The sequence below is a fragment of the Pundamilia nyererei genome, unplaced genomic scaffold (assembly GCF_000239375.1).
Source record: "Pundamilia nyererei isolate P.nyererei 1_Seehausen unplaced genomic scaffold, PunNye1.0 scaffold00174, whole genome shotgun sequence".
In the NCBI taxonomy this organism is placed as follows: domain Eukaryota; kingdom Metazoa; phylum Chordata; class Actinopteri; order Cichliformes; family Cichlidae; genus Pundamilia; species Pundamilia nyererei.
The window spans coordinates 189664-217407 of NW_005187575.1; the positions used below are offsets into that span (position 1 = coordinate 189664).

A 27744-nucleotide genomic window follows, 5' to 3' on the forward strand; every position below is an offset into this window, starting at 1 on the left:
TTTTTTTGCTGGTTTGTCGGTAGCAGCTCCTGAAACGCAAGACTGCCACACATCTGTTCGACCAACGCCAGTTGATCTAAACGCCAGTAGATCTGGAACACCGGCCGTCTGCCCAGCTGCCTGTGAGCCCCAGCTCACTTCCACGCCTGGTGCGGCGCCGCTGCGGCTTGTCATGGGTGGTCATCAGGTCAGCTCCGGGGCTTCCGCTGGAGGCGCGGGCGACCGCCAGAGTGGACACTTCCCCGTCGCTGGGCTGGGGCATGGGGCGCCGATGGTCCGGGCCAATTCCCTCGCCTGCTCGCGGGGTGAGGTGAAGTGGGCGAGGAGGGTATGTGGCAGGGCATGTTCTGCGATGCTGCTGCAGGTTTGGTGGTGGTGATGTGTACGGCTGCTAGCGGGAGAGCTGAAGCCGTTGAATGTACTGTTACAACAACCGTGTGATTATTGTAAGAATAAATGATGCTGCGAAGCATGAAAATGCCATCGGGTCTGCCATGGTGGCGATCTTTCTTTTTTAAATCTTAAGTGCACGCAAACCAGTAAACAAATTAAAACAAATACTGTTGTTAAACTAATACAAAAATTACAATTAAAATTCTCAACAACAAAAAATATATATATAATTAATATGTAAACAACTTAACAACCCCCAAAGTGTGTCAGTGCAACACCGAAACATAAGAGTGGGGGAGAAGGAGCAAAGTGTGCCTGCTCTCCGCTGACACAGGAGCGGTGAGTCCAGCGACCTGGTTGTTTCGTATTTGCCGAAAGCACAGCGTTGTAAATGAGCAGGACTCAAAGTAAAGAATCGATATCACCAGGCTAATATCGATCCGATACCGATGCCGACTTGGGATCGATACTATCGATATTTGGATCGATCCGCCCACCACTACCGGACACATCAGTGGCAGCTAACACGGGCCAGACTGCAATCCACTGGTGGAAAAGTCTGGACTGAGACCCTGTTTGCGTGTGTATTCATTCAAAGAGGATACACTGTATAAAGTTCAGCATCCCTGGTGGCTGTTAGCCCTTTTAGTCAAATGAAATAGGTCTGTTTTCTCGAACAAACTGCTCCATTCACACGAACACTGCAGCCAGAAATGCATCTGCCGCTCTAGATCCATCCAAAAACGCTACAGTGTGGTCAAGCTACGAACACAGATTAATGACTATTTTTAATATTTTTAAAAATAGATAAACAAAATAAATGATACAACTTGTTTATATATGATATTGATATTTTGCTCACAGGTATTATCATAAAACTATAAGTCACTAACAAAAACTGACGACGACACAGTGGGAGCTTTCCCACGCACTATTTATGTCAAAGTTAATCTCGTCGAGCTCTTTACTGGAGGTATGCGAGGTGGCCGTACCTTTTAGGTTGTTGGTCGCTTCTTCTGCTCATAAAGTCAAAACAATTCAGCAGTCAGGAAAAGTAACATAGCTCTTCGCAGTTTTACTATTAAAGGTCCGGTCCAGAAGGCTGCTCGCTGCTGGCGGCGCTTTTCTGCTCCACTGCGAAACCAGCGTTTTTTTCCTGCCCTTGTGTCCCTGAACTGAACCAGAGCTGAACGCAGCAACAGCACGAAGCGGGACCAGGCAAGAACTGACTTTTGTCCTAGAAACCAAATGCATGTGGGGATATCAGGAAGGGATCATGGGAGTTGTAGTATTTTATGGGGGAAATGTTTTTAAATTGGTTGGGAAATAAAAAGCAGGGGGAAATGGAATCCGGGGTTATGATAGTCAACTGAAACAATGTTCCCACTTTGCTGCACAACAGGAATAATTCGTGCTTTCAAAACTGAAATTAAATGACATTTTAATTCCATTCAAGGCAATTCTTGTCTGTGATCAGGACAGTGGAGCCTTCCGGTGTCTCAATATAACAAGTTCTAGGGCTCTCATCTTTTCTCATCTCTTCCCCAGAAGATGGCAGGCATGAGGGGGCAGGGAGCTTGGATTAAATGGGAGAATCCAATAAAATGAAGGCTCACTGTTTGTTTGCTTTTGTTTTTTTGCCCTTTATCACCGTTCCTCTTCCCCGCTGTTTTTCTTTCTCCCTTCGAGAAAGGGAGATCGTGGCTCAAGAGTTGGGAGTTCGCCTTGTAATCGGAAGGTTGCCGGTTCGAGCCCCGGCTCGGACAGTCTCGGTCGTTGTGTCCTTGGGCAAGACACTTCACCTGTTGCCTACTGGTGGTGGTCAGAGGGCCCGGTGGCGCCAGTATCCGGCAGCCTCGCCTCTGTCAGTGCGCCCCAGGGTGGCTGTGGCTACAATGTAGCTGCGTGAACCAGTGTGTGAATGGGTGGATGACTGGATATGTAAAGCGCTTTGGGGTCCTTAGGGACTAGTAAAGCGCTATATAAATACAGGCCATTTACCATTTTCTTTCCCTCAGTCATGTCTGTCCTGTGAGTAGCAAGTGAAAATAAAATAAACAATTAAAACAAAGGTGAATCAAATAGACCAATACGGCAAGGCTGGGATGGTCCATTTGGTAAAGTAAATCCGTTGGGAATCTTTCTTTGCTTTTAGACAATAATTGTGATGGCAAAAGAACCAAACGGGACAGGTGAAGAGAAAAAAATAAAAAATAAAAATAAAAATAAAAATGAAGGCTCACTTGGACAGATATCCAATGCAGAGCCCTAGGACATCAAATGTCTAATCCAAGCTGTATGTGACATCTCACCCAGCCATACAAACCTCCCGATATGGAGCAAGGCTGAAACACCTTCCTGTCCAGTCTGTTCTGGGAGAGAGACACTCACTTATGTCTCATTAAAGCCAGCCACCAACATTTCTGTTAATATTGCAGATGCCCCCCTTTTCAAATGAAATAAACAAATACAGACAAGAAAATGAAAGTCTTTATTTCATGCCGCAACATTTGTACAGATTAGCTTTGTCCGGTTGCTGTCACAGAACTGATAGGCAGCTTCCTGGACTAGTTAATATTCTTATTTATTGCTGTCATATATCAAAATACATCCAAAGTATTGCTCACCAGTCACAGCAAACAAGTTTTGTATTACCACAATGGGTCCTGGAGCAAAGAGAATGGTCAACGTCTCAAGGATCAGACTTAATTGTTTTCCCCTCTCTAATCAGGTGAAGAGTATATACACACACCTTTCTAAAACCCTTTAATCAATTGTGAATTTTGTCTAGAACCATGGCAGATCTAAGTGTGGAAACAGTGGCCTACAGTGGTCAAAATTAAAAAGCAACATTAAATATCTAATGAGAAACATTACTGGCATTACTACTTTTACTTACTTTAATTAAAACATGATTAAAAAAATATTTACATGGTATTCAGTCAGAACAGCATAAAAAAAAAAAATGCTACCCAATGGAGTTATCTATTGCTACTTGTATTATCGCCTACAGTTGCACAGGCATAAAAATACTTAATTTGGATTTGAAAATGCACAGGTTACAAATGCTTACACAGTCGACTGCTCCTCATGTTGTCACAGTATAAACTTCACTAAGTGGTCACTGTCAGCTGACCTGGCAAGTTAAAGCTTGAAAAGATAAAAACACCAAATTGATGTGACACTGCAGAGAAATCATCACCCAGAACACGATGAGGCAAACATCTAGAAATAACTGTGGGAAATGTGGGGAGGTGAAAAAAACAAAACAAACAAAGTTCCATCACCTGTGATGTGGAGACTTGCCACATGTTCATATTAGAAAATTACATATTCACAAGTTTATGTCATGTAGCTGTGACATTACACTCATAATTACACACACTGCCTCCCAGAGAGCACCAAGGAGGAAGAAGTGGACAGTGAGTGAATCTGAGGTAGCAAAGCCAAATTTAAACACTTTGGAAGTGATCACGCAAAAAGAAAGAAAAAAAAAAAATGCTTTGACGCATTAGTGCATTTTTCTCAAAGCCTCTAATATCATTTTTACAATTTCAAATCAAAACTAGATCTCTCTATAAAAGTATTCACATCAAAATTAAGACAAAACTTTTCTAATCTGACTTTCTGACAACATCCCTGGTCCTGAGAAGAAACACGAGTCCTAGTTCCACTGTACAGCTTATCAGAGAGCTGTTTCCATCCCATCCTTCACAATATGCACAAGCCACAGAATTCCTAACAGGAAGCCATACTTACAAAATCATCTGTATTAGCCAAGCTGATGCTGTAAAATTTTTAGAATTGGGGCACGGTAACATGTCCCAAAAACATAAGCATAAGCATGTGGTGTGTTATTCTTTAAGTATAAAAACAAAATATGTATATACAAAAATATACATCCTAACAAGACATTCCTAGCAGAGGCGTTTCATTTTTCCCCTCGTTTTGTAAACTTTTATGTATACATTTTAATTTTTTTTAATTATAAAAAAGGCAATTTTCAAAAACTCCATAATATCATGATCATCAAAAATTCAGTCCTCCTTCCGTTCAGAATTAAGCAATGAAAAAAATAAAAAGTACAAAAGGTCAAATCGGTCAATCCATTCATATTTTGGGAGCCTTCACACAGCTGTTTATACTGGGTTTAAAACAAACAAAAAATGTCCTCAGCTCTGAGTGTCCAGGGTCGATTTCCTCAGTAGACGCGGGGGATGATCCGGTAGCGGACAGTTCTGCAGTACTCGTCCCATGCCGAGCCGTACTTCCTCCTGCACTCGCTCATGTCACGTGAGTCTCGGTGTACAAGCAGGATGATGAAGTAGATCATGTAGTACCACGGCAGGAGGTGGCTGAAACCTGCAGTGACAAAACATCGCTTTAGCCTGACTGTACTCCAGAACATTTTTTTCCAAGTTAATATCAGAAACATTAGAGAGACACTCAAGACAAATGGAAACATTCACAGATTAACTACGACGTCCAGGGAAAAGTTAAAAAACTTTTGGAGCAGAATTGAGTCTTTAAACCAGATTACACCATGGCAATGTGCAGTTTTATGTCCCTGTGAGGATTCAAACTAGTACCAAACATCACATTGTGTTCACCTGAGGGCAAACCAACACAATGAGAGGCTGAACTACTTACATGGGCACATTAATTTCAACATGAGATTTTCCTTTTGCACACATTACAAAATGAACAACTGAAATAAATAATAAACACAGAATTTCAAAACTATTGAATAGATATTTGATGCCATGAGTCTCTTGAAGAAGTCTTCTTCAAGAGAAAAAACACTGACAGAGCTACCAGATAAACAGGTAAAGCTTTGAACTCTGTGGTGCAGGAAGTAAAGATGGATGGCAGTGGAGCTGCTTTGTCTTCCCACTTAAAAATTATTAGTTGGATTGTTGCAAAACAAATATGTAATCAAATTTACTGACAGCTCACTATGTAAAGGAGCTGCAGTTTACCATTAGTTTACAGATCACCCCCACACAATGGTCGCCCCTCTCTGGGCTTGGTTCTGCAGGAGGTTTCTTCCTGTTAAAAGGGACTGCTTCCCTCCTATTGTAACAAAAGTGCTGGCTCACAGGGGGGCTGTCTGATTGTTGGCGTTTTCTGTTTTATTGTTGGGTCTTTACCTTACAATATAAAAGCACCTTAAGGCGACTTGTTTTGATTTGGTGCTATATAAAAATGACATGAACTTAAAAATAATAGGGTGCTTCTGTGCTGCTACAAACTCCTCTGCCTGTCCTGCTCTCGACTTGTTTTGTATTTAGCATCCTACATTCTTTATTACATTAACTGTAAATGCCAAGCAAACTCACCACAGGGTAGGGACCAGGCCAGAGCCATGATGAGGTCTCCCAAATAGTTAGGGTGGCGAACCACTCCCCACCAGCCAGAGACCAGCAGACTTTTCCCTGTAGCTGTAGGGATCGTTTTCAAATCTGGAGAGACAACAAGAATAAAAAGATGACTGAATAGTACCAACATGTATTGAGAAACAGTACATGAGATTGCTGTTTAGACTGACGAGTATTATAAACTGAATGAAAAAAAAAAAGGACTGGGTACCATGTGGGCAATAGAACCCCATCAGCCTTCAACAGCTGAGGGAATAATTTAAAAAGAAAAAAAAAAAAAAAAAAAAAAAAAAAAAAAAAAAAAAAAAAAAAGTGTATTTAGTGGACCATTTCATCTTAGTACTATTACCTCGGACAATAAAGAATGTTCATCAGGAAAAGAAACATGAGCCTGTTGCATAAACGAGACTTAATTTGGGATAAGCCCACAGGAGAACTTACGGGACAGTTTAGGGTTGGATGGGTTTCTCCTGAAGGCATTCTTCTCAGAGTTAGATTTTCTGAAGATATAGAAGCCAATCACTGAAATACAGAGAGAAAGGACACAAACACCAGAATGACTCAGCAAAATATTAAAAACATATGAAGAGGGTGAGTGAATTCAGTTTCATGCTCTCCCTCACATTTGAGTGTGACGATGGCTATGACTGCTGGCAGGCTCAGGGCGTTGGGATGGAGGACCAGGTAATACGCTTGCAAGGTGTACGTAAAAGGAACCCACACCAGATCACCAAAAGCCAACATGAAGCCAAAACCATCATGCATCAAGTCCATGGTGGTCAGGATAGCCTCCTGGGAAACAAACACATTCATTTGGTCTGAACAACAGATAGACTGGCAAGTTTACAACCTGTGAACCTGACCAGTTACTTCGTGTAAAATTGGCATAGAAAAATACTCTGCTGAGCTTACCTCATTCCAGAGGCCGTCCACCACGTAGAGCAGCTGGAACAGGTTCACTAGGATCATGGCATATGATGGAGCATCAAGATTGTGCTTCTTCATCTCAGCCAACGCCATGGCAAAGTTGATCAAACACTGCACACATAAAACACACAGAACTAAAATTATTAGGAAAGATTCCTGATCACCCGTAATGCAGAACTGCCATTTGTGGAGAACGCAAAAAATGTTAAAATGTGTGGGAAAACCTAATGCTGAGGCAGCATCAAAGCAGCATACTTTAAACTACTGAGGTTTTGTAGACACATGACCACCAACCAAGTGACATTAACTTTAGCTGCCATTTTGGACATGTAACAACAAAGGATGACATGAATAAGGCCATATTCACGCAGGTGTGACCAGTCAGGGATACCCCTGAGACACAATATTATACCAGTTTTCCTACCAACCAGTGGTTGCTACACATCCAATACGCCCAACAACTCTTGAGTCACTTGCGAAACCACAAAAGTCCACTGTTCTGTCTCTCCCTACCCATCTCACCTCATATCTCCATAAGTGTCATCAAGATTAACAACCTTTCCACTCCTTGTACTCTTTATAGCTGCCCTCACTTCTTCATTCACTAACTGTCGTTTATCGGTCTCTTATGTATCATTTTCTTTATTCATGAACCCTCAAAGGACTCATTCCATCTTCTTAACACACTTTACTTAGTCAGTAGTACATTTCTATCACTTTCCCTAACCATCCTAACCTAAACTTAAAAAATAAATAAATAAATTTAAACGATTCAAAGATATTTAGCTCAATATAGAAGGAACGTCTTTCTTCTTTAAATCAAATCTAAACTGATGCTCTAATTTAACCCTACAGCAGCAGACAGACACAAGGAACTCTTTTAGTAATATCAGATGACTTAAATTTAAAAGGTATTTCCCTGGATGGCCAGCAGAGAGCGCAATGTGTGCTTCAGACTAATTTTAAACAGATGAAGCAGAACTAATGAAACAAAGACAACCCACCCAGCCAATGAGTCCAGGGCGCATCTCACAGAAGAATTTCAGATCAAAGTTTTTGATGCGGGGATTAAGTTCACGTCCTTTGAAAAAGTCATAAACCACATTGCCTGGAGAAAAGACAGAAGCAAACTCAAGGTCTGCTGATTTACATAAACTGGCAAATTAAACAGATGAAGGGGCACAACAGAATGTACGCAATCTTCTTACCCGAGTTTCCCCCCAGTGCCAGCTCTTCTGAGGCGGCATAGCGAGAGCGAACATACAGGTAGATGCTGAGCAGGACGGAGATGATGAAGGTGGCAGTAGCCAGCTGGAGGAAGTGGCTGTGGATGTAGGTAAGATCAGCACCCTGGTGCACTGCTACTGCCACCACTATAGCACTCACCATTATGGCAAAGAAACCTGGAGGTACACACAGAGGCCGAAAAAAATATACTGAACACCACAACTAGAATAATAATAAATATCATGACACAAATAAATGACTATAGTTCTTTACTATAAACAGTGTAGCACAAAAAAAAAAAAAAAAAAAGGACAGACATTTATCGGTTCAGATGAAGCTACAGTTACAAATGAGTGATCGTCAATGACGTGACTTAGTAGTATGTTCTTATTGGGAGTGGCTTCACACAGACTCACCATTGGTTCTGTACTTCAGCCTCACTCCAGACCTCAGTGGCATGCCCTCACTCAGCTAGAGAAAAAGAGACAAACACCAGCAGCACTTTAGTGGAGTCACTTGGAAAAAGACAGATTGAAGTTGAAAGCCAAACATCAACTTAGGGTTTCTATTTAAAAATTTCAGATCTTCTCACTCACTTTTCCAACTGGCAGGATGTAAAGCAGTGCCTGAAATAAGATCCAGAGGATGACAAAGCAAAGAGCCTGGGCATCCCAGAAGGTGTCAAGTGGAGGCAGAGGAGGGGGGGCGTTGATCAGACTGGGGTCCGTTAGGTTGCCTTGAAGTATTACAAAGAGAACCCAGGCTGGCAAGAAGAGCAGCCAGAAGTACGCTCCTGTAGGCAAGACAAGAAACAGCAGGAATATTAACAATATCAGTTTGGTCAGGTTCAGCTTTTCCTCGGCATCTCTACCACCATGCTCCGATAGATAGTTAATTTTTTGTGTGTCTAACTGATTACAAATACACAGAGTTCGTACAAGCTCACAGAAGTGAGGCTGTGGCATGAAAATGCATTTTTCCTATCCTCCTACCTATCTTCCCTCCAAAGTCGAGTGGGGCGGAGGGGATGGTGGACAGGGCTGCAGCCTCCTTAGCCTTTTTTTCTGGCTGATCTGATTTGGCTTCAGCTGGTTTGGCATCTCCGTCAGCCTTCCTACGGCGTAGATTATAAGGGCCTTGGTTTTTCTCAGACTCTGCCTCCACCTTAGCTTCAGACTTCTGGAATAAGATTTTGGGTTATTTAGAATTGGACACAAGTCAACAATTCATATTAATACAACTCAAAAGCATAACAATTTCAGCCAATCAGTAGGATAATGCAATCCAACCATTTGCATCTCATACAGAGGAAATCGATAGAACAAGAAACAAAGTTACTAATATCGAAATATCACAACACAAAACTGCCTACACCTACAAGCCTACACTACTACCTACACTGACAAAATACATGAATGAAATAATTAGGAGATTAAGTGTCTTAGCCCAATAAAGATAATTGCCATTTGCTGCTATGAAAAGAACATCTTTTTTCCAGCCAGAAAACAACAAATAAACTGTCAGAAATCTGCAGTAAATAAACATTAAAGTCAAAGAAGAAAAAGTTTTATATCTTAACTTAAATGCAGCACAGATTACTGCACACAGGACTTTAGACTGTCAGAAACAGGCACAGTAAAGAGGCAGCACATGCTAGTGCAACATGTGACTAGTTAAATGAAGTACAGTCTTGTGAGAGGAGCCCCCCCTCAGAAAACATACATGGGCCCCCGACGTGCATGCATCATGACATTCCATCAGCTGCAACTTACCTCAGAGCCTTTTAGTTCTGTTTAAAACCTTTTCACTTGGAGTGGTCTGCACAAATGTTCTTCTATGAGCCAATTATTTTGAGACACTTGAACCTTTTTAAATAAAAGTTTTGACACATTTTTTGGGGGTTTTTTTAATTGCAAGACAAAACTCACCTCAATCACTTTGCTAGCAGTGTTATTCTCCTCTTTCTTTTCATGCTTATTGTTGCTACTGTTCTCTGCTGCCTTTGTCTGTTCCTGCTCAGCAAACAATGGAGGGTGATTGATGGAAATGACAGAGACAAAAACAAAAAAAATAAAAAAACAATGTGAGGAACATACAGAGGGAGTGTGATTGTGTTATGGTCAAACACCAGAATGAATGACTCACAATTTCCCCACAAGGACAAGGTACTGATGAATTAGGACATTTGATAATGGACTGGATCTTGCCAGAAATCTGTGGGCTATTTCACAGTTAATGGGACAACTTCTGTACCGCACACATTTTTTAAAATGTATTTTGGGTAGGGATGTTCCTGGCAACAAATCTACAGTTGTCTAAACGAGGGGAAAAACCCAAACATTTGCATTAGTCCAGTCATCACGTTCCTTGTTAACCAAATCATGTTTTAAGTGTAACTGAAATGTGTGTCACCTGAATTTCCATTCTAGTATTTCACACCCTGGTGCATAATTTGGCCAAATCTGTGGGCACTATAATGTCTTTGAACCGGTAACTTGTGTTGTACATTAATAAACTAAGAATATTTTTATCTGTCTGGCATTAGCAATGGCAGCAATGTTTACATATCTAGTTTTGCACATCCTTTGTACAAGGAGAATCCACAGTACACATTACAATCTCATGCTATGGCACACTAAGTAGCACTCTCCACAAAAAAGAAATATATAAATAAATAAATCACTACAAGTGAAATAATATACTCATGTGGCAAAGTGAAATAGCAGAACTTCATTAAGCACACAACCACTATCAACAAAAAAAAAAGAAAAAAAAATTTCCAACTCCAAATATTATCTGGACACATTTTTGACTGATTACATCGTTTGATGGGTGTCAAGTTTTATGAAGGGTGACTTTGACAAGACTATGTCTGTCTAAGCAACCCACTGGCAAACGGCATTGCAGTGAAATGATTGATATAATGATGATAATAATAATACATTTTATTTATAGGCACCTTTCAAGACCTTCAAGGTCACCTTACATTAATACAAAATAATTAAAAACAAATGGTAAAGACAACAAAAAACAACTATAAAAGCTAATTAAAGTAAAAAACAGAATAAGACTGAGGCATGATGAAGTGTATGCAATTCTGAATAGATGGGTTTTAAGATGTGATTTAAAAGTAGAGAGAGGGAGTTTGTAGTCCAGAAATCTGGTGGATGTGTTCTAAAGTCTCACGGCAGAACAACTAAAGGCTCTGAGTCCCATGGTAGTCAGGCGAACAGGTGGAACAGACAGAAGAGACTATATAACACTGATATAGTCAGGTAACTAAAGAAGAGACTCTCTATATGTAGTATGTCTTCATTATAACAGTTACCTGCATTTATACGCTTTCTGCTGGCATTCTTCAACTTCTCCTTATCATGTTTTTGACAATCACTAATATTCTATAATCAGACAATGACAAGGCAGCATAAGCACTTACCACAGGGCTGAGCCTTACTTCCACTGTATCCTTCAGTCTGGTATCTCTGCGAGAAGACGGTGTACTCTCTGTGATTGCTGTTGCAGCGACAGCTGCCGCTGTACGAGATGACGAACGACGTGTGGTCCTTGCCGGGGAGCGTGAACGGCTGCGACGGCGGGCTGGTGAGCGGGAACGAGAGCGAGAACGGGAGCGGGTCTGGAAACCAGTGACGCTCTGAGGGAAAATAACAATCGGGAGGAGAAAAAAAACTGAAAGGGGACTGCTATACGTTTATCATTTAAAAAAATGTTGCAAAGATTAAAAACTGAGGCTGAATTTTCACAGAGCATCATCTTACAGTTGAAATATATTCCTGACCATACCCACGACAGTTCTAAAACGTAACTATTAGTAGAATGCTACAGACATTACAGCTACAGTGATCCCTTTTACATGACTTAATAACTGCATACCAGTATCATCACTGATTAACAATCCAGTCTGTGTTTTCTTTTATCTTTCCTTTAGAACAAAAATATAACTAATTTAAAGCATTAGCGCTTCATGGTTTGAACCTACACCCACAGTGGTTAATGTGCAGATCTGACTTCAATGTTGAGAAAAGAAAAAAGAAAAAAAGAATTCACAATAAAGCACTCAGTGAAACCGAGTGAAGAGTCAGCTGCAGTTCACAAGAGCACGTGACTCTGATCCTACCTTAATGTCTTGCTCCTTGAGCTCCAGCTCTGTACCATCTTTGTAGATGACAGTGTAGAGCTGGCTTTTGGAATCAAAGCCCAGCACCTTGACCTGATAGTACAGGCTGCTGCCGGGCCAGCGGCCCATCACAGTGTCCCCTTTCTGGTACTTCACAGTAGGCATCTTCATTGACCTGACAAGGAGTTAATCAAAACAGAGCACGAGTTCAGTACAGAAGGAAGTACAACAAGCAGAGGAGAAAGTGGCTGAAAGTGAAACAGAGAGGACAAGAGAGAGGAGCAAAGAGACTTGACCAAACTGATAGGAGATATCAGGAAAAGCAGAGCAGGACTAACTTGTTAAATAATAATTAATTTAAACCTGCCACTGGTATTTACAGTAAGGCTCAATCATTTGAAGAAAAAAATAAAAATAAAAAATGGCCTCGTCACTGCAGGCGGCCCCTTCTGTCTCCTTTCGTACCACTGAAGCACAGCATATGAAAGACAACGAAGCTTGAAAGACAACAATAGCAGCATCTCAACATCTCAGTGCTTTCACTTTTACTTGACAGCTTTGGCAGTAACTTTGAACTTTTGATAAAGTGCAACGGTGGCCAGGCAATACATCTGTAGTGACTGATCTTAAATATAGTTAGTCATCTTAAGTTACTCTGATGCACCACAGTATGACAACGGTCTCAAAAACTTGAACATTCTCACAGAATGTGCTTTGCAAACACAGAATGGAGCAGCAGCAGCAGCATCGTGTTAGTGAGGTCCTGTTATGAAGCAGAATATTTTCACATAACCATCTTAACATTCTGAAGGCAAGAATGACAAGCCGATTTGCTGGATCCAACCAACAAATCAGACATTGTACATGACCGGTAAGCAACCTGTCATCCATCTACATGCAGTGTTTTTTGCTCCCTCTGTGTTTATTTTTTTATCCAAATTCTATAAACCACACTAAATGCTCAGCAGAAAAACACACCTAAAATACAGCATTATTACTAGTTACTCAGCTGAAAAGAAGACTTTTAGATCATCACTGCACTTATCAGTCTTATATTTCTCATGACCAAATATCAAGCAAATGTGAGAATAATGATAACACTGTCACATGGAGGAAAAACAATGAAGAATGTGGATTTTATAACCTAGTAATAAAAAGTTCTTAAAATGTGCTCTTAAAATGAGAATACGAGCTCTTCCAGTGTAAAAAACACAGCCCGTGGACACAGAGTGTAACCAGCTTTATCATCTTTCTGGACACTAGACCAGAATTTACAACATTAACAGGGTGATATATTCAATTAATCCTGTAACTAGCATTTAAAACCAGAAACCCAGCACTAAAGTGTCTACTGAAGTGACAGCAAACTTCCGTAAAACCACTGATTTCTCTCCCCCAGACAGAGTCACTGCCCCCTGCTGGATTTACAAAGAATCCAGGTTTGAGGCTTTTCTGCACCAGAAGCTTAGACCATCTTTTATATACAGCCTATGTTTGCAAAGTACTGCAGGAAATATAATTCATAATGTAACTGCACAGTGCAATTGTATTGAGAAAATATTTAAACCAAAGATGGAGAAGATGTTGCTTAGAGCCGTGAGTCTAAACACGAACTTAATTAGAGGACGAAAAATAAAATTCCACTATAACTACAACCTGACCAGAGATAACTAGCCTGCTGTGGCCACTCACCAAAGATTTATGCTTCAAAAGAATTAAGGCAAAACATATCTAACCTGAGGACATCATAATACAAGGCTACATCCAAAGTTAAGGCTAAAACCCCAAACTACACAGGAATACAAAAAGTCCACCCTGTCATCACTTCTGGGGTTTTTTTGTTTTTGTTTTTTTGGCAGATGTGTGAAACCATCTTGGCAGAACAGGGGTGGTGCAGCAGCTTTCTGAGGTCATCCTCATATACAGAGGTTAAATGCCATTTTTGGCAACCAACTGTCAAGCTTATTTCCTGTGTCTCCATTTATCCACCCAGTGATGTTATAGATATTCAGTTTACAATTTCACAATTGTATTAACTAACACTACGGAATGGCAAAATCCAACAGGAGTGCTCATCACTGGACACAAAGAGGAGGGCCAGGCAAAGTCAGCATTATAGAACATCAGTGACCTGGGAGGCTCAGTGTCTAGAAAACCAACACACTACTGCAGAATTGCTGACAAGTCTGTCCCTGCGAGGTTTATCCAGAGCTGTCTGTCCCAGTGGGTCGCTCCATTCAAGTCACAGCAACAGGCAAGGAATTTCACACAAACTGTCTCTGTATTCATGAGTGAATTTACTACTTTTGACCTGAACACGTATTCACTGGTTTACCTTTGCTGATAACCTCTTTAGGCAGCAAATTATCAGAATGCAGTTTAACTCTGTGACTTCTAATATTTAAATACTTATTTTATGGAAATAAAGCGTTTTAAATTGTTTATTTTCCTTTGGTAGAAGTCAAGATATTTTACAATTGCAAATAAATAAATAAAAACATTTATTTAAATCCTGGTTTCCCTTTCTCATTAACCATTTTCTTGATAATAGTCTAGTACTGAAATGTTGAAAATTGCATATATTTCTACAACAGAATAATGGATCAGTACTTTAATATCCACATGAAAGGAATGCCAGACTTTACAGCATTCAAGAAGAGTTTTGGTTTCAAGCTTTAATCCCGATCTGTTCTGATAATAGTTTCAAACCACATACCCCAATGACAGCCAATGTCAGCAGTAATGCTAATTAAAATTCCATACTCCAGTAAATGGCATGTAGGATGTGCTTTGAGTTATTTTTGTTTTGTTTTTTTAACTTTACACAACATTTACTGAGATGTGACTGTCTCTATTGGTATATTATTGTATTGTTCTGAATGTCCTAATCTTACAATCTGAAACTAAAAAGTGAAACTAATAAAAACTGAATTAAAACCTTTGTAAATATTACAAATTAAATTGAAACAAGTACATTCACCAGGAATCTATCTGAAAGCAAAAAGTCAAACTATAGTGAAACGAAAATTAAAATATAAAATATAATAACTCTTTGAAAGTTGTACTTTCTACCATCAAACGTCAGAAATTAAGCATGGTGTACCCATCAATGAAATACTTTTTCTTCAACTTGACAATTAGTCTCTTGTTTGCCTTTATAATCACACAGTAACTCCACTAACTTACAAAGGCTCCAACTGTCCAATCACCACCGTTATAACAAAAAAAGCAGGAAAAGTGATAAATTTCCACTGCTAACTGATCGAATCTTCGAAAAACACAAAAACCCACAGCATCTGCGCAAACACCCCATCTCACAACAGGACACACCCAAAGTATGTCCCAATGCTGCTTTCCTGGCTCGCGTGCAGGCTTCCATATGGGATATGTGGTGTCTCCTGACTGAGGAGAGTTCCCCCTCAGATCCCCCCTTTGGGCTGATGAAAGGATATGGCTATAACGTGGGTGGGGTTTAAAATAGAAGACAGGCAGCCACCCTATCCACCCCTCAGCTTTGTGCTGAAAACTGCCCCACCTGATACGCAGTCCATTTGAAATGTAACATGCGAGTCAAGTTGTAAACTCACACCAAAAAGTTAGATAAGTCATCTAAAAGGACAAAGGGCATGTACTCGAGCATCTCTAGAGTAGGACAAACCGAACCGTTTTATTTTGGTCCACATAAAAGGAAAGGCAGATAACCCACAGCAGCACAAACTTTACTCGGACTATTAAGGCGCCATCAAATGTCATGTTACTGCAGTGTTTAGACATACTGTAGTTCACACAGTCTTATACTGGTAAAAAGAATACTGAGTATAAACCGTATCACGACCGCACTCATGTGGCTTCAAATGTTAAAAAAGGCGCACTTTTGTATGCATTTTCCTCCTTTTTCACTCCCTTTAAATATATGCATTATACAATTATATACATGTGTATGTGAGATATGACATACATGTGAATAACTGTCAAAGCGCCGCTTTTACTGATTGCTTTAACTGCAGTTTTTGCGCTTGGGCTAGTGGGGTAAGCGACACTTTTCACGTACCCTCAGATAACATAATGGTTTTTGCCAAAGTGCAGGAGCTGTTTCTTTAACGAAATACGCTAGCTTAGTTAGCTTCGAGATAGCGCGGATGCAACTACAAGCGACAGAATAGGAAAGGAGGGAAAACGTCATGCATTCAAATACTTCTGGCGAAGAAAGCAAAAGCACCCGCCATAGAAACAATACGTGGGCACGCATGAATAAGTTCGGCAAAGCTAAACTCGCTGACGATAACGCAACAAACCCTTTAAAAAAAGGACACACAGGCAGCTGAAATTACGACTGAGTTAAACGTTCACGTTACGATCGCTTAAAGACTATGTTTCACTACCGGGCACCGTCTAATTTCTGAACTGTCTATCGTTAATCTGCTTGTTGGCGAATAGCCCGAACAGAGGTGGGTAGTTAAATTCGCAGTTCCGCTTACCAAAACCGACAAACTCTAATAAAAACTTGACCTATCGAAGAGCAAGGTTACCACCACACGTTAAAACAAATTCGTCCAACTAATTTTTTTGGTTGTGGGTTTTTTTTCCCCCACTTCAACCAACAGAAACAAGATAACCTTTCAGAAATTAGCCAAAGCCTACAACGCCGTTATACGACCAGCTTGAGTTAGCTTCGGCTAAGCCCCAGTTTCCCAACAAAGAGAAACGTAAAGAGTAGTTGCTCTTTGCATTGCCAACACATGCAATTGGAAGACGGACTTACCTTAATATTGTGCGAATAATTCCAGTAAGTACAACTGCTTAAAATATCCCGATCACGACGACGAATTAATAAATTAAGCTTAATATTTTTAAAAACGAACTTTGCTAACGTTTGACGTAGAACTCGTTCTCCCTCCCTCTTCGGGCAAAACCCACCAGTGACTTCAAAGGCGCGAAGGCTTTCGATTGGTTAGTCCAGCGTTCATTTCAAACGACTCTGCGATTTCATTGGCTGTCGGTGGATTTTAACTGTGTTGGGATTGGCTTTGAGAGAGTCACGACTACTTTGTTTACCGGTATTAAATTACTGTCAGACAAAACAGCGGTATTGACAATAATATCCCAAATTAAACTGTGTATGTATAATATGAATACTTTTTGCTTCATAAACGCGAACATTCTGGAGGGCATAATGAAAATTATTATTATGAGACTAACAATGTTGGAATAAAAATAGTATTAATATAAACGTATTTTTCAAACTGTTAATACTTAACAGTTGCTATTTTTGTTAGTACAGCCTACTTTAACTGATTGCAGTAACAAAAAAATGCGGTAAAAGTGAATGGGAATCATTCACTTAATTCTCACTTTGCCTTGTCCAGGCAAAGGCTCTGGAGACACATGCTTTCACATAAGTCACCTGTGTGACATTGATTTTAATGCAGAGTTTATCACGATGCATTACAAAATCTCTGCATTTAAATTTACACGAAAATTGCATCACTATTTAGCAGTTAAGTTTTCTGTCATCAACTTCTTTTTTGCTGTAATAATGCAGCAACAGAAAATCCTTAAATCTGTGAGTCATAATGCATTTGCTTTCTCATCTTAAAGATACCAATTAATTTTAGTACCCCTTCAAAAAGGTTTGGGCCTGTCTCCAATGGAAAATGACTAGGATTATAAAAAGTAAGGTTTATTTAAGTCAAGCATAAGCAAAAAGTCATGCTTATCAAATGTGTAGTCACTCACTAAAGACCTATTTTAACATGGGGAATAAACCCCCTGATAGGTCTTACTGAACCAGCTGACAAAACTGGAGTGAAAACTATTTTTATTTTTAAAACAGCCTGTCCAGTTTAAAGTAAATTTCTTGCACCTGTTTAAATATCTGCCAGATTAAAGAGAGTTGATTACAGTATGCTGGACTGAGTATTTCATATGTATGTATGTATGTGTGCTGAGGAAGATTGCCCCAAACAATGGTAGTGAAGTGAAGCAGAAATGGTGTCTGACAGCAGAAGAGCATGACTTATTTGCATGGGGGAACCTGACAGTTGACACATTATTGGCACCTGCCGCTCAAAGCTAAAGCTCATTAAGACAATAAGAGGAAGAGGGCTTGATTTCGAAAATTCAAACTCGCCAATCAAGTCACAGCATCAGTGTTGTCTCATCTTCCTCGTCCTCATCTCTGCAGCTCGGGGTGTTTTCCTGTCTTAGTGCAGCTTTCGCCACAGCACGGCTCCTCTGTGGCTGCAAGTCAAAGCAAACCTCAAATGAACTGCAGATGCACTGGCACAGAGCGCTGTATGCTCCACCCACAGGAAGCATGGCTGTGTATGTTGTAAGGTGAAGCTGCACAGGAACCAATAAAAGAGGTTTATTCTCTAAACCAGGACTCTTGGTGTAACCCAGAAAATGTATGAAGTTATTAAACTCCATAATCAAGTACCATATACCATAATCAAGATGAACTCTGATAACTAGACGCCTCTGCAAGTAACTAACAACAATCCCAAAAACGTGATTTTGCACTTAAAAAAAAACTTTAAAAAGATGTGAAGGAGCCACATCTTGCAAAGAGTTTCATTGTAAACATTTTCCTTTGACACAAGAAAAACCACAACTTGCAGTGTTAGGTTAAACTTTTAGTCTTGAGATTCCTGTGGCCATCCTTTCACGCAGCAGCAGTTTGACTGAGCTCACAGATGTCAGTGGCACTACAAGGAAGAAAATGTGCACAACATGCAAGCTTTCGATAAGTGAGCTCATTTTTAGTTAGTTTCCCCTCTTCACACCTGCTCAGTGTGCACGTGAGACGACGTGGAGCAGTCAGACATTATGTCACTTGACAGGCTGTGAAATGGTGTGCAGCAACAGATCTGGGAGGAGAAAAAGGAGATCGAATGCTGATTTCTGACCAAGTAGTTGGAATCTGCTCATTTCCACTTCCATGTTTCCATTGTTGAACTGCATTAAGATTAGTTTTGTATAAGTTGTTGTTTTATCATAAACTGGGCTTTGGTACTTTATTCCTCTCGAGCAGTGAAACGAGCCGTTTCAGCCAAAGTCTTTGTAGAATAAGAAGCATTTATTGGGGCGATTATTCTAAAATTTATTTCAAGTAACTTTTATTTCAGTGCATGTACAGGATCACCAGGCCAAACTGATAAAAACTGCTTTCAAAGGTGTGCTGACTCAGGCTACCCTCATTAAGTCTGTTTCGGATTGTTTGGTGGGACACATTCACAGTGTCCTGCTGAAGGTCATTTTGTAGCTGTGGCAGTGCTCACCCTGTTCCTTCATGTATATCAGTATAATCTTGACTTGAAGTTGACCCATTAGAGCATTAACTTAAATGTTCCCATTCAATTTTCCTGTTGACTCCTGGGGGAGCATAGGTCCGCAACAACACCACGCCAACGGACTCTGTTCTGGGCTGCTCTCTTTAGCTGGGTCCACGTCATTCCGATGGCCTTCGCTTCGCTCTCGACAGATCTTCTCCACATCTGTTTGGGTCTCCCCACAAAATGTTCCCATTAAACAGTGAAAAATAGTTGAAATCAGTGATCATTTAAAAAGAAATCAGTTCTAGTATTGTATTGCAATTTTTATTTCATTTGCTCAAACAAAAACAATATGTTAGCATGTAAGAAAAGACTAGACATGAGAACAGTATGGTACATTTCAGATGATAAAAGAATACGTCTGGAAACCCCTCTACAAAACTTACTTCAGTCAGTCATCTCTGCCAGTATTCCCACAAATTCACAACTTCCATTCCCTCAGCTGGATTTACAAAGTGTTTCCATCATTGAGCAGACCTCACAGCCAAAACCAAAACGTTTTTTTTCCCCCCAATCAGAGATTTCCAAGCATGTAAAGAAAGCTAAGCTGCTGAACACAAAGAGTTTCTGTGACATTTAAAATGGCATGAGGGAACACAGAACACTGCAGCCAGACTCATTGGGACTTCCAAACAGGGCTTTAGGTTTACAAAAAACTAAATCACACACACTGAAGATAATCTTTGAACCCTCGTAGGCCTTGTGTATCAAAGTTTGATTGTACTTCTGAGCTGTAAGAGAAGCAGCTTCACAGCTGCATGGAAAGAAGTCATGAGTTATGTTGAAAGCAAACAGAAAAACACTTTGTTTTCTTGGAGGGAACAGTACCAAAGTGATTGAAACTCTCCCTTTAAAATCAACTTGACCATGATGAACAAAGAAAGAAACTGCAGATGATCATAATGACAGTCTCATAGATATTATTACTAGTCAACTTTAAATCTTTGACATATTAAATGCAACTTCGGAACAAGGCACAAACTACACAGCTCCACAAAAGAGAAACTTTTCTTGATCAAAACATTTCCACTTCCATTGTGACATGTTTCTGCTTTTGACAAAATCATTAAAACCTAAAATAAAAAGGCGACTTTTCTGAGATTGATCATGTTTAGCAGGAGACCGTCAGGGTTAAAATCCTTTGGTGAGAGAGCCACAATGTTGGTGACAGAGGCTCAGCGACAGCTGTCACGGTGGATTGCTTTGTTTGTGTGTGGGTTTTTTTGTCTTAAAGTGCAATCGATGCTGTGTAAACACTCTTGGTGAATGAGTTGATGAAACAGCCTTTTTTTAAGTGGATAAACCTAAACTGTCTCGAAAAAAACATTCCTCCATGGATCACACCATGTCCACACATGAACTGAAACTGCTTTCATATTGTGTTCACAGTATTTTCGAACCAATCTCAAACTGATGACTGTAACTGAAGAGGAAAATGACATTTCTCAAGTGTGTGATGCCTGATCTTATGTAGCAAAGCTATAACATCAAAGCCCTTAAACAGTTGTGTAGAATGAGATCCACCAGAGGCGCCAACATCCACTGAAAGACATGATTATCAAGCCATCTGTTGGGTTAAGTAGTATAAAAACTGTGGTGATAAGAACAACAACAACAACAAATTAGCCAGTTAACCCAAAGATTCTTCTAAAGGGGGCATGGCCACATATTTTACACACAGTTTATAGACGTGCCATTAGAATTTTGAAGATGGTGTAATGGTTTCTTTGGTCTGGTAGGAATTTCAAAATTCTTCCTCATGAATTCATAATCAGGTCCTCATGGTCATCTCAGCCTGCACTACAAAGCAAATCTGGCATTACAATGTTGGAAGTGTGCCCTTTAGATTCATCATGCAGGTAGCTGGTTCATCGAAACTTAAGGCTTCACTCGCACTTAATTTTTCAAGTGCCAGCTAATGACATCACCTGCGAGGCAATGAAACCATCATGAAAAAAAAAAAAAAGAGTTGCTTGTGCAATCTGCATATTTGCAAAGTTGCACAGAGATAGCTAGTTTAGTTTAGTTAAGCTGCATTAGCATGCCTTGTGAGTGAATAGTTGTTGTCAATATGACGGTAGTGTCTGCAAAGATATGTCCCCAAAGGACACGAACAGCCACTGTCTGGCACTAAAGCAACCTCTCCACATACGAATACTGCCTCACTGAGGCTAATGGAGTTAGCAGTTAGCGTTATCCAAGTTAGCCGCCTGTCACCAACTTCTACAGAAATGAGTAATTGCTTCACTTTGATCCCAAACAGCATGTTTCACTGGTCTGCTGCTCTTTTGGGATATTTACATCATTTTGCTTGCTACCAGCAGCACTGAAACATGTGCACAATATGGCTGGCAGGTGCTAACAAGTTTTAGCAGTCCTCTCAACAGCACACAACTAGCAAAGAATCACCAAGCCAGATGAGCACTTGATGTTACCCCTATTCAAAGTGAAAAACGGGTGAGAATGTTGGAAATGTGACAGGTGCCCAAGGGAGCATTAGCTGTCACTAACTTAAGTAAACTAGTGATTACTCAGTGCAATTATCAGCTTTTCCATTTGATGTTAAATTACAGGCTGAACAAGCTTGTTTGCTCAGGCGTTTTTAGAATGTAATCGAAACATCGCAAGCGACACACTGCATCCAAGATTGTGTGGGCAACACAAAATGTCACAAGTGAGAGTTGGAGTCCAGAGAGACGAAACCTGAAATGTGTGTGGGATTGCTGCCTAGGAGTGACCTGTGGAGATGGTGTGCTGCTGCTTTTTAAGATCCCATTCTGATGCTTGCAATATACACTAAAGACGCTCACGTTAAAACGTCACCCCCTCTTGAATGCTTAAATTGGCTCCTGCAGAGCACACTGTGGCTGTTAGCTAGCCAAGAAACTCGATTACGTTTTGGAAATGGCCACTCTTCAGGATCTCATTCAGACAACAAGAGTACAGAACCATACCACAGACTTTCATCCATTGCCTCAACCTGTTGCGTTGTATCTTGAAGCTTTGTTGGGACATCAGTCTCTCAGCTCCAAACATCTCTCTCTTTTACTGATTGTACTTTAAGCACTGAAGCTAAAGACATGCTGAAAGTGACAGTTCTATCTTATATCATAGCATGATAGGGGTAAATACAGTTTGTCATTTTAAGGATTTGACAGCAGCAGGAGAAAAAGGCAAAGAAAAAAAATGACACGGTAAGCACTGGTGAAAGAATGAATGGCACATTCATGTCCTTGCATGGACACAATCTCTTAGATTTTTGGGTTATCCGGTGCACCTTTTGAAAAAAAGTTTAATTTTATAAATGTTTTGAAATGAAAACAGAACAAACACCCCCCCTCCAAAAAAAACCCAACAAAAAAACAAAACTAATAATAAAGTTCACCTCCAATGTGGCTACAGATACAATATCCTAGGATTTATAGAAGAAAAATTCTGAGTGTGTTGTGATATAGAAATGAATTCCATGAAATGATGTCTTACAGTGTTGCGCTGTTATTCAATCACATCAGCTTTCAGCTTTACAGAAAGGTGGTGGTGACACAGTAACATCCAACAGGGGCCCAGAAGAGCCCCCCCGCAAAAAAAAAAAAAAAAAGGAGACACTGAAATGTTTGGTGGTGTTTAGGAGCAGGGCTGTAAAAATAGATGCTACACTTATTGCTTGTATTAAAACTTGTGACGGGTAATGCAAATTCGTGGCAGACCTGTGACCTTCGCCGTACTAAGAAAACAAACATGCTAAAACAAAAAAACCCCCACAACAGACTGAGAAGGATGGATGATAGAGACTCGTTAAATCAAGGGAAGGGGAACACCTATCTATACGTCTGGTCGAGGCGCATGGCAGGTGAATCAGCACTTCTGTTCAACAGGTAATGTTTGGTAGAGAGCTACAGGCAGCTACACCCCTCAGTGTCTCATCCACCTGCCGCTCGACGACAGAAAAATGACAAAAACGCTCGCTTTGGGAGGGAAACGGTGCCTCTGATGATGACTTCACAGATGAAGAGACGGGCCAGGGAGCATCCTGTATAAAGACTGGATTATTGAGCTACTCATATGGCCGTAGATCCACACTGAAACAGACGTTGGTGGAGAGATTTTATTTGTTTTGTCTAACTTTTTCTCTCTTTTGTATATGTTCAGGTTAAAATAGTATTTGAGGAAGACGAGCTTTACAGTGTCCTGCAGTGTTAGCCTCCACCAGAGACTGTCAGTCCTTCATACGCAAACACACGCTACCCCTATGGCATTATGGGAGAAAAGTTTTTAAGTTTCCATCCTTCGGCTCTCTGCACACTCTTGATAAAACTTTTGACAGTGAGCAACTTGTGGTTAATGCAGTATCACAGAAGAGTTCACTATTGGATTTATTTTCTTCTTATAGGAGGACAAACAGAGAGGAGCCATCTTTGCATAAAGACTTTCGCTCCTCTGTCTTCCAGGATGCCCTCAGCAGGAAGGCGAGGGGAGAGAGGGGGTTGTGAGATGGGGCAGTGGGAATACGAGGCTTTGCAGAATGGATTCTGTGAGTCACAGCTATCAAAGGCTACAAATCTCCTACCACCACCAGCCTGTCTGACACTGCTCCGCACCAGATAATGTCCTCTCTGTGTGGTAAAATGATTTTTGTCGTAATCGCCACCGTTTTTTGTTGTTTTCCATTGTTATATTGTCATGTCTTTAAGTTGACCGGGGTTGTCTGTCGGTTCTTGTGGGTGTTTCTGAACGGGGAAGTCAGATTCCTCTATGCTGTGCTGGACCTACCCAGCTCCTCCCGGATTGCTGAAACACAGAACAAAGACACGGCCACATTCTTAACGTGGATCACAATAAACTAAGCCAACAACTGCAGTTCCTGTAACACTCACTCAAGGCTGGCTTCAAGGGTGAGTCAGTTTCCCCATGTTAAAATACCCAACTTTCGGTGAATCTTTGTAGAAGTGAAAGAATTGGAGCAAAGAGTTATGAACCACCACACTTCTCCAGCGTGTTTGTTCTGTTGGCACCTATTATAGCAATGCCAATAGAATTTAAAAAGTATGAGCTCCTTTGAAGGTACACACCCAAGAAGATGATGCTCCAGTCGTGGTGAATGAAATTATAGTATTTTAGTTGTCAGTCAATTAAAACGAACAAGCAGATATCTGTATCCTTACATCACACTAGGTACACTGCAAAACACTGCTAACCAAACTTGCTAGCTTGCTAACTTGCTTAATGGACAAGTTAGACCTTCTTGTCAAAATATGATCACTTCTGGCTCTCACAAAATAAAAAAAAAGTTTTTAAACAAAGTGTCCAGAAACCATTACTGCACTGTCGTGTTTAGTATGGACTCACTACAAAGCCTTGCTGGTCTTTCTGTAGGATGACTAAAGTGGTGATAATTACCATCAATGAGCTCTTCTTTTAGTTTTGACAGCTCCTTCCTCATCTCATCAAGAATGTCCTAAAAAAAAAAAAGTCACATTTTCATATAAACATGATAAATGTCATTAGACCTCAGAGACGAGCTTGTCTTGTGCAATTGTTAATTTTGCCCCCCCCCCCTTTTCCTTCTTTTACTGTGGGTATGCATCCTGGCAACTGGTAAAAGAAGCTCCCATCTCAACTTTACATAGTAGCTAATCCCTTCTTAGGTAATCTCTGTGGGATTAGAGCTAAAGACTTACTTAATGACACCAAGATGCAAACAAAGTGACATACACAGTATGGAAGGCGTACTAAAATGATGAGCCTCAAGTTTGACCTATAACTTAACCCAGGCTTACTCAGTGAGACAGTGAGTGTGGTGAGTGGGTCTGTGGGCTGTCACGTCTGTGGCCAGTTGTAGTGACAGATATGCAGAACTCTGACAGACTCTTTACTTATCTAAGAGGCTCATTCACAAGGTCAGAGGGAGGAGCTGCCTTCTAACAGGACTGCACACACCCACACTACCACGCACTGAACTACTAACAGGGCTGCATAAATAATGAAGAAACAGACCAAGGTCAATAGACGCTCCAGTTCCAAGTTCCATTTTACTTTTATTTTACAACAACAGCACTATACAGCTGACTTGCTTTAATATGAAAACTTTGTGGAGCAATATTGATATTGTCGGGCGACTTTTGGGCCACAAGGAAAAGAAATTCAGTCACCATATACTGCAACAACCTGAAAACCACAATCACAGTATCAAAGGGAATATGCAGAAATAAAATCTGTGTCTAAAAATGTCTACTTACCTGTTTCAATCTATCATAGTCAACAGCTTCTGTTGGCACACCATTGGCACTTAAGGATGCAGTAGGTGTAGGAGTGGATTTAGGTCTATGAGAAAAGACAAAGAGCATAAAAACTACTTGTAAGATCATAAAGCAACACCAGCTACTATGTGATTTATGAGTAATAAATGGAGGTTTTGAGCTCAGTAAAATCATTTAAACCACACAATCTGCCCTCCTACAAGAATGCCGACTCTTGTTTAGATGCTTGTAAAGCAACTTGAGTAAATTACACCATGAGAGAAAACAGCAGTCGAATAAATATGTCTCAAACTGTATTTGAATCTATTTTATAGAGGAGGAACCATAAATAGTTGAGAGGATAACAAATAAAAACAAATCCGTTGTAATATTTGACATCATTTACATGACAATAAACTCTGCAATCAAACTTGTCTGTCACCACAGGCAGGAGATTTATTAGTATGCTGAACTGCACACTGAGCATTTTCTCTTTTGTGTTAGTCCGATATAAAATGCACATAAACACAATTAGCAGCCAAATCCTGGTCGATGCATGCACAAACATTGGATACTGTACACAGAGACATGCAAGGGAATACACAGAAAAGCAAACACACAGTTCTCAGCCACCTATCAAACTGAAATAAAGAGGGGGCAGGTCCAGTTCATGACATATACTATAATTATATGGAAACTGGATATTAGACTATGCAGTATGGATAGTTTAATATCCATACTGTGAATACACCAAAATATTAAATTCCTTATTAATTCACTAGCACGTTCTGATATGACACAGACTCAGTATTAAGAAGCTGGCAGGTTAAATACTGGGTGCACTGGATATTTGTCTTCTCACATGTTCCTCTGTCAGCTGATGTCTAGGAGAGTTAAGGGCGTGACATAGTCACTCATACCAGATATCCCAAGAATGTGGTTGAGCTGAAGCTTCTCTGGAAAGAATAATAGTATAAAATTCACTGTGGAGAACTGAAAAACTTATAAAAAGGTTATTGCTTCCAGAAGACATTCCCTTACTTTTCCCACAGCTCTGGAAATATTGAATGTGTCCGTTACAAAATAAAGCAACCTCTGTTTGTCTAGACAGAGATCAGACCACATTCGTAACAGTGCAAATACACTTTACTACCCTTGTCTTTTTAAGGAGGAAACCTGAGGTGTGGCACAACTTCCCTGGACCCCCCCCCCCCCCACACACACACACACACACACTTAAAGGAAGGAGGAAGATACCAGTAATTAAGAGAAGGCTGGTATTGCCCCATACACCATGTGAGGGACAAAAAACATTCAGAGCAGCCAGTTACTTTCAAGATAGGACACGTGACAGGAATGAGAAGTGAAGGAAAAGGAAGTGACCTAAACAGCAGGTCATTAGGTAGCTATGGGACTGGGAAAAATTCGGAAACTGAGATTGTGGTGTGTTTGTGTTCCTTTTCATGCTGGTCTCAGAACAGAAGAAACGGTGAAGGTAAGAAACAGACTGAGGAAGATAAATCAGTGCGCACACATTATACAACATTTACACAATAATTAAAAAAAAATATTAAAGCAAACAAATTAGTGTTTTGCAGATGATTTGGTGTATGTGTATATTGTGATTTACCTGCCCAAATGCTGCCCATCACACAGTAAGACAAAATATAAATAAATCTATATATAAAAAGTAGCTACCCCTGGCTGTAGCTCAGGTAATACACACCACTACCTGAGCTACAGATACACATTCACATCGGGATGTGAATGTGTATGAATGTTATATAGGGAGCACTTAACAGTTTAGAAAAAGTGTTTGTGTGAATGGGTGAATGAACGAGTTGTATAAAGCGCTTTGACTGCTCAGAGTAGAAAAGCGATATATAAGAACCAGTCCATTTACCATAACAGTAAAAGTCAACGTTTTTCTGGTCAGATCAACAAAAAGCCCCGTGCAACACTACAGGGTCTGACAAGTGACAATCTGCTCAGCTCAGCTCTCTGTGGGCTGCATATGAAAGTCAATTTTATTAAGCTGGAATCAAAAACACCCATCTGGTCTTCTCTCTTGTGTACGTACACACACACACACACACACACACACACACACACAC

The 27744-nt window shown here is 40.3% G+C and overlaps 3 protein-coding genes across 12 annotated transcripts in view; all 3 read right to left on the reverse strand.

The window, feature by feature from the left end:
- Positions 1-1622, reverse strand: part of ephx1 (epoxide hydrolase 1, microsomal (xenobiotic)) — a 16088-nt gene extending 14466 nt beyond the window's left edge. The window contains exon 1 of the mRNA XM_005746161.1: positions 1386-1622. The gene's annotated coding sequence lies outside the window, so the exon portion shown is untranslated. The remainder of the gene's footprint in view (positions 1-1385) is intronic.
- Positions 1623-2861: 1239 nt separating this feature from the next.
- Positions 2862-16988, reverse strand: lbr (lamin B receptor). 3 transcript variants are annotated; one of them, XM_005746162.1, is made up of 14 exons: positions 16823-16988; positions 12061-12235; positions 11362-11577; positions 9854-9937; positions 8918-9104; positions 8522-8718; positions 8342-8396; positions 7907-8101; positions 7703-7806; positions 6684-6809; positions 6395-6563; positions 6213-6293; positions 5733-5855; positions 2862-4755 (listed from the first exon to the last, which is right to left on the reverse strand). In XM_005746162.1, exons 2-14 carry the CDS (start codon positions 12229-12231, stop codon positions 4595-4597), a joined length of 1869 nt encoding a protein of 622 aa, XP_005746219.1. In that variant the 5' UTR covers positions 12232-12235; positions 16823-16988; the 3' UTR covers positions 2862-4594. The 3 variants fall into 3 exon arrangements, with proteins under 3 accessions (XP_005746219.1, XP_005746220.1, XP_005746221.1); XM_005746163.1 differs by lacking the exon at positions 16823-16988 and adding an exon at positions 15391-15469; XM_005746164.1 differs by lacking the exon at positions 16823-16988 and adding an exon at positions 15247-15283.
- Positions 16989-22721: 5733 nt separating this feature from the next.
- Positions 22722-27744, reverse strand: part of enah (ENAH actin regulator) — a 144043-nt gene continuing 139020 nt past the window's right edge. For 6 of the 8 annotated variants that reach the window (XM_005746170.1, XM_005746169.1, XM_005746167.2 and 3 more), the window contains 4 exons: positions 25631-25715; positions 24792-24849; positions 24269-24330; positions 22722-24182 (listed from right to left, as the gene is read on the reverse strand). In XM_005746170.1, coding sequence (XP_005746227.1) covers positions 24281-24330; positions 24792-24849; positions 25631-25715 — 193 coding nt within the window. In that variant the 3' untranslated portion in view covers positions 22722-24182; positions 24269-24280. The remainder of the gene's footprint in view (positions 24183-24268; positions 24331-24791; positions 24850-25630; positions 25716-27744) is intronic. The other 2 variants (XM_005746168.2, XM_005746166.2) reach the window with 1 other exon arrangement.

Bases quoted from the DNA above. Each gene is read 5' to 3' on its own strand.
- lbr (XM_005746162.1), bottom strand. From the start codon at position 12,231: ATGAAGATGCCTACTGTGAAGTACCAGAAAGGGGACACTGTGATGGGC. The intron at 11,578-12,060 runs GTAGGATCAGAG...ATTTTCCCTCAG, and splicing joins TCAAGGAGCAAGACATTAAG to AGCGTCACTGGTTTCCAGAC. The intron at 8,102-8,341 runs GTGAGTCTGTGT...GTGTACCTCCAG, and splicing joins GCTGAAGTACAGAACCAATG to GTTTCTTTGCCATAATGGTG.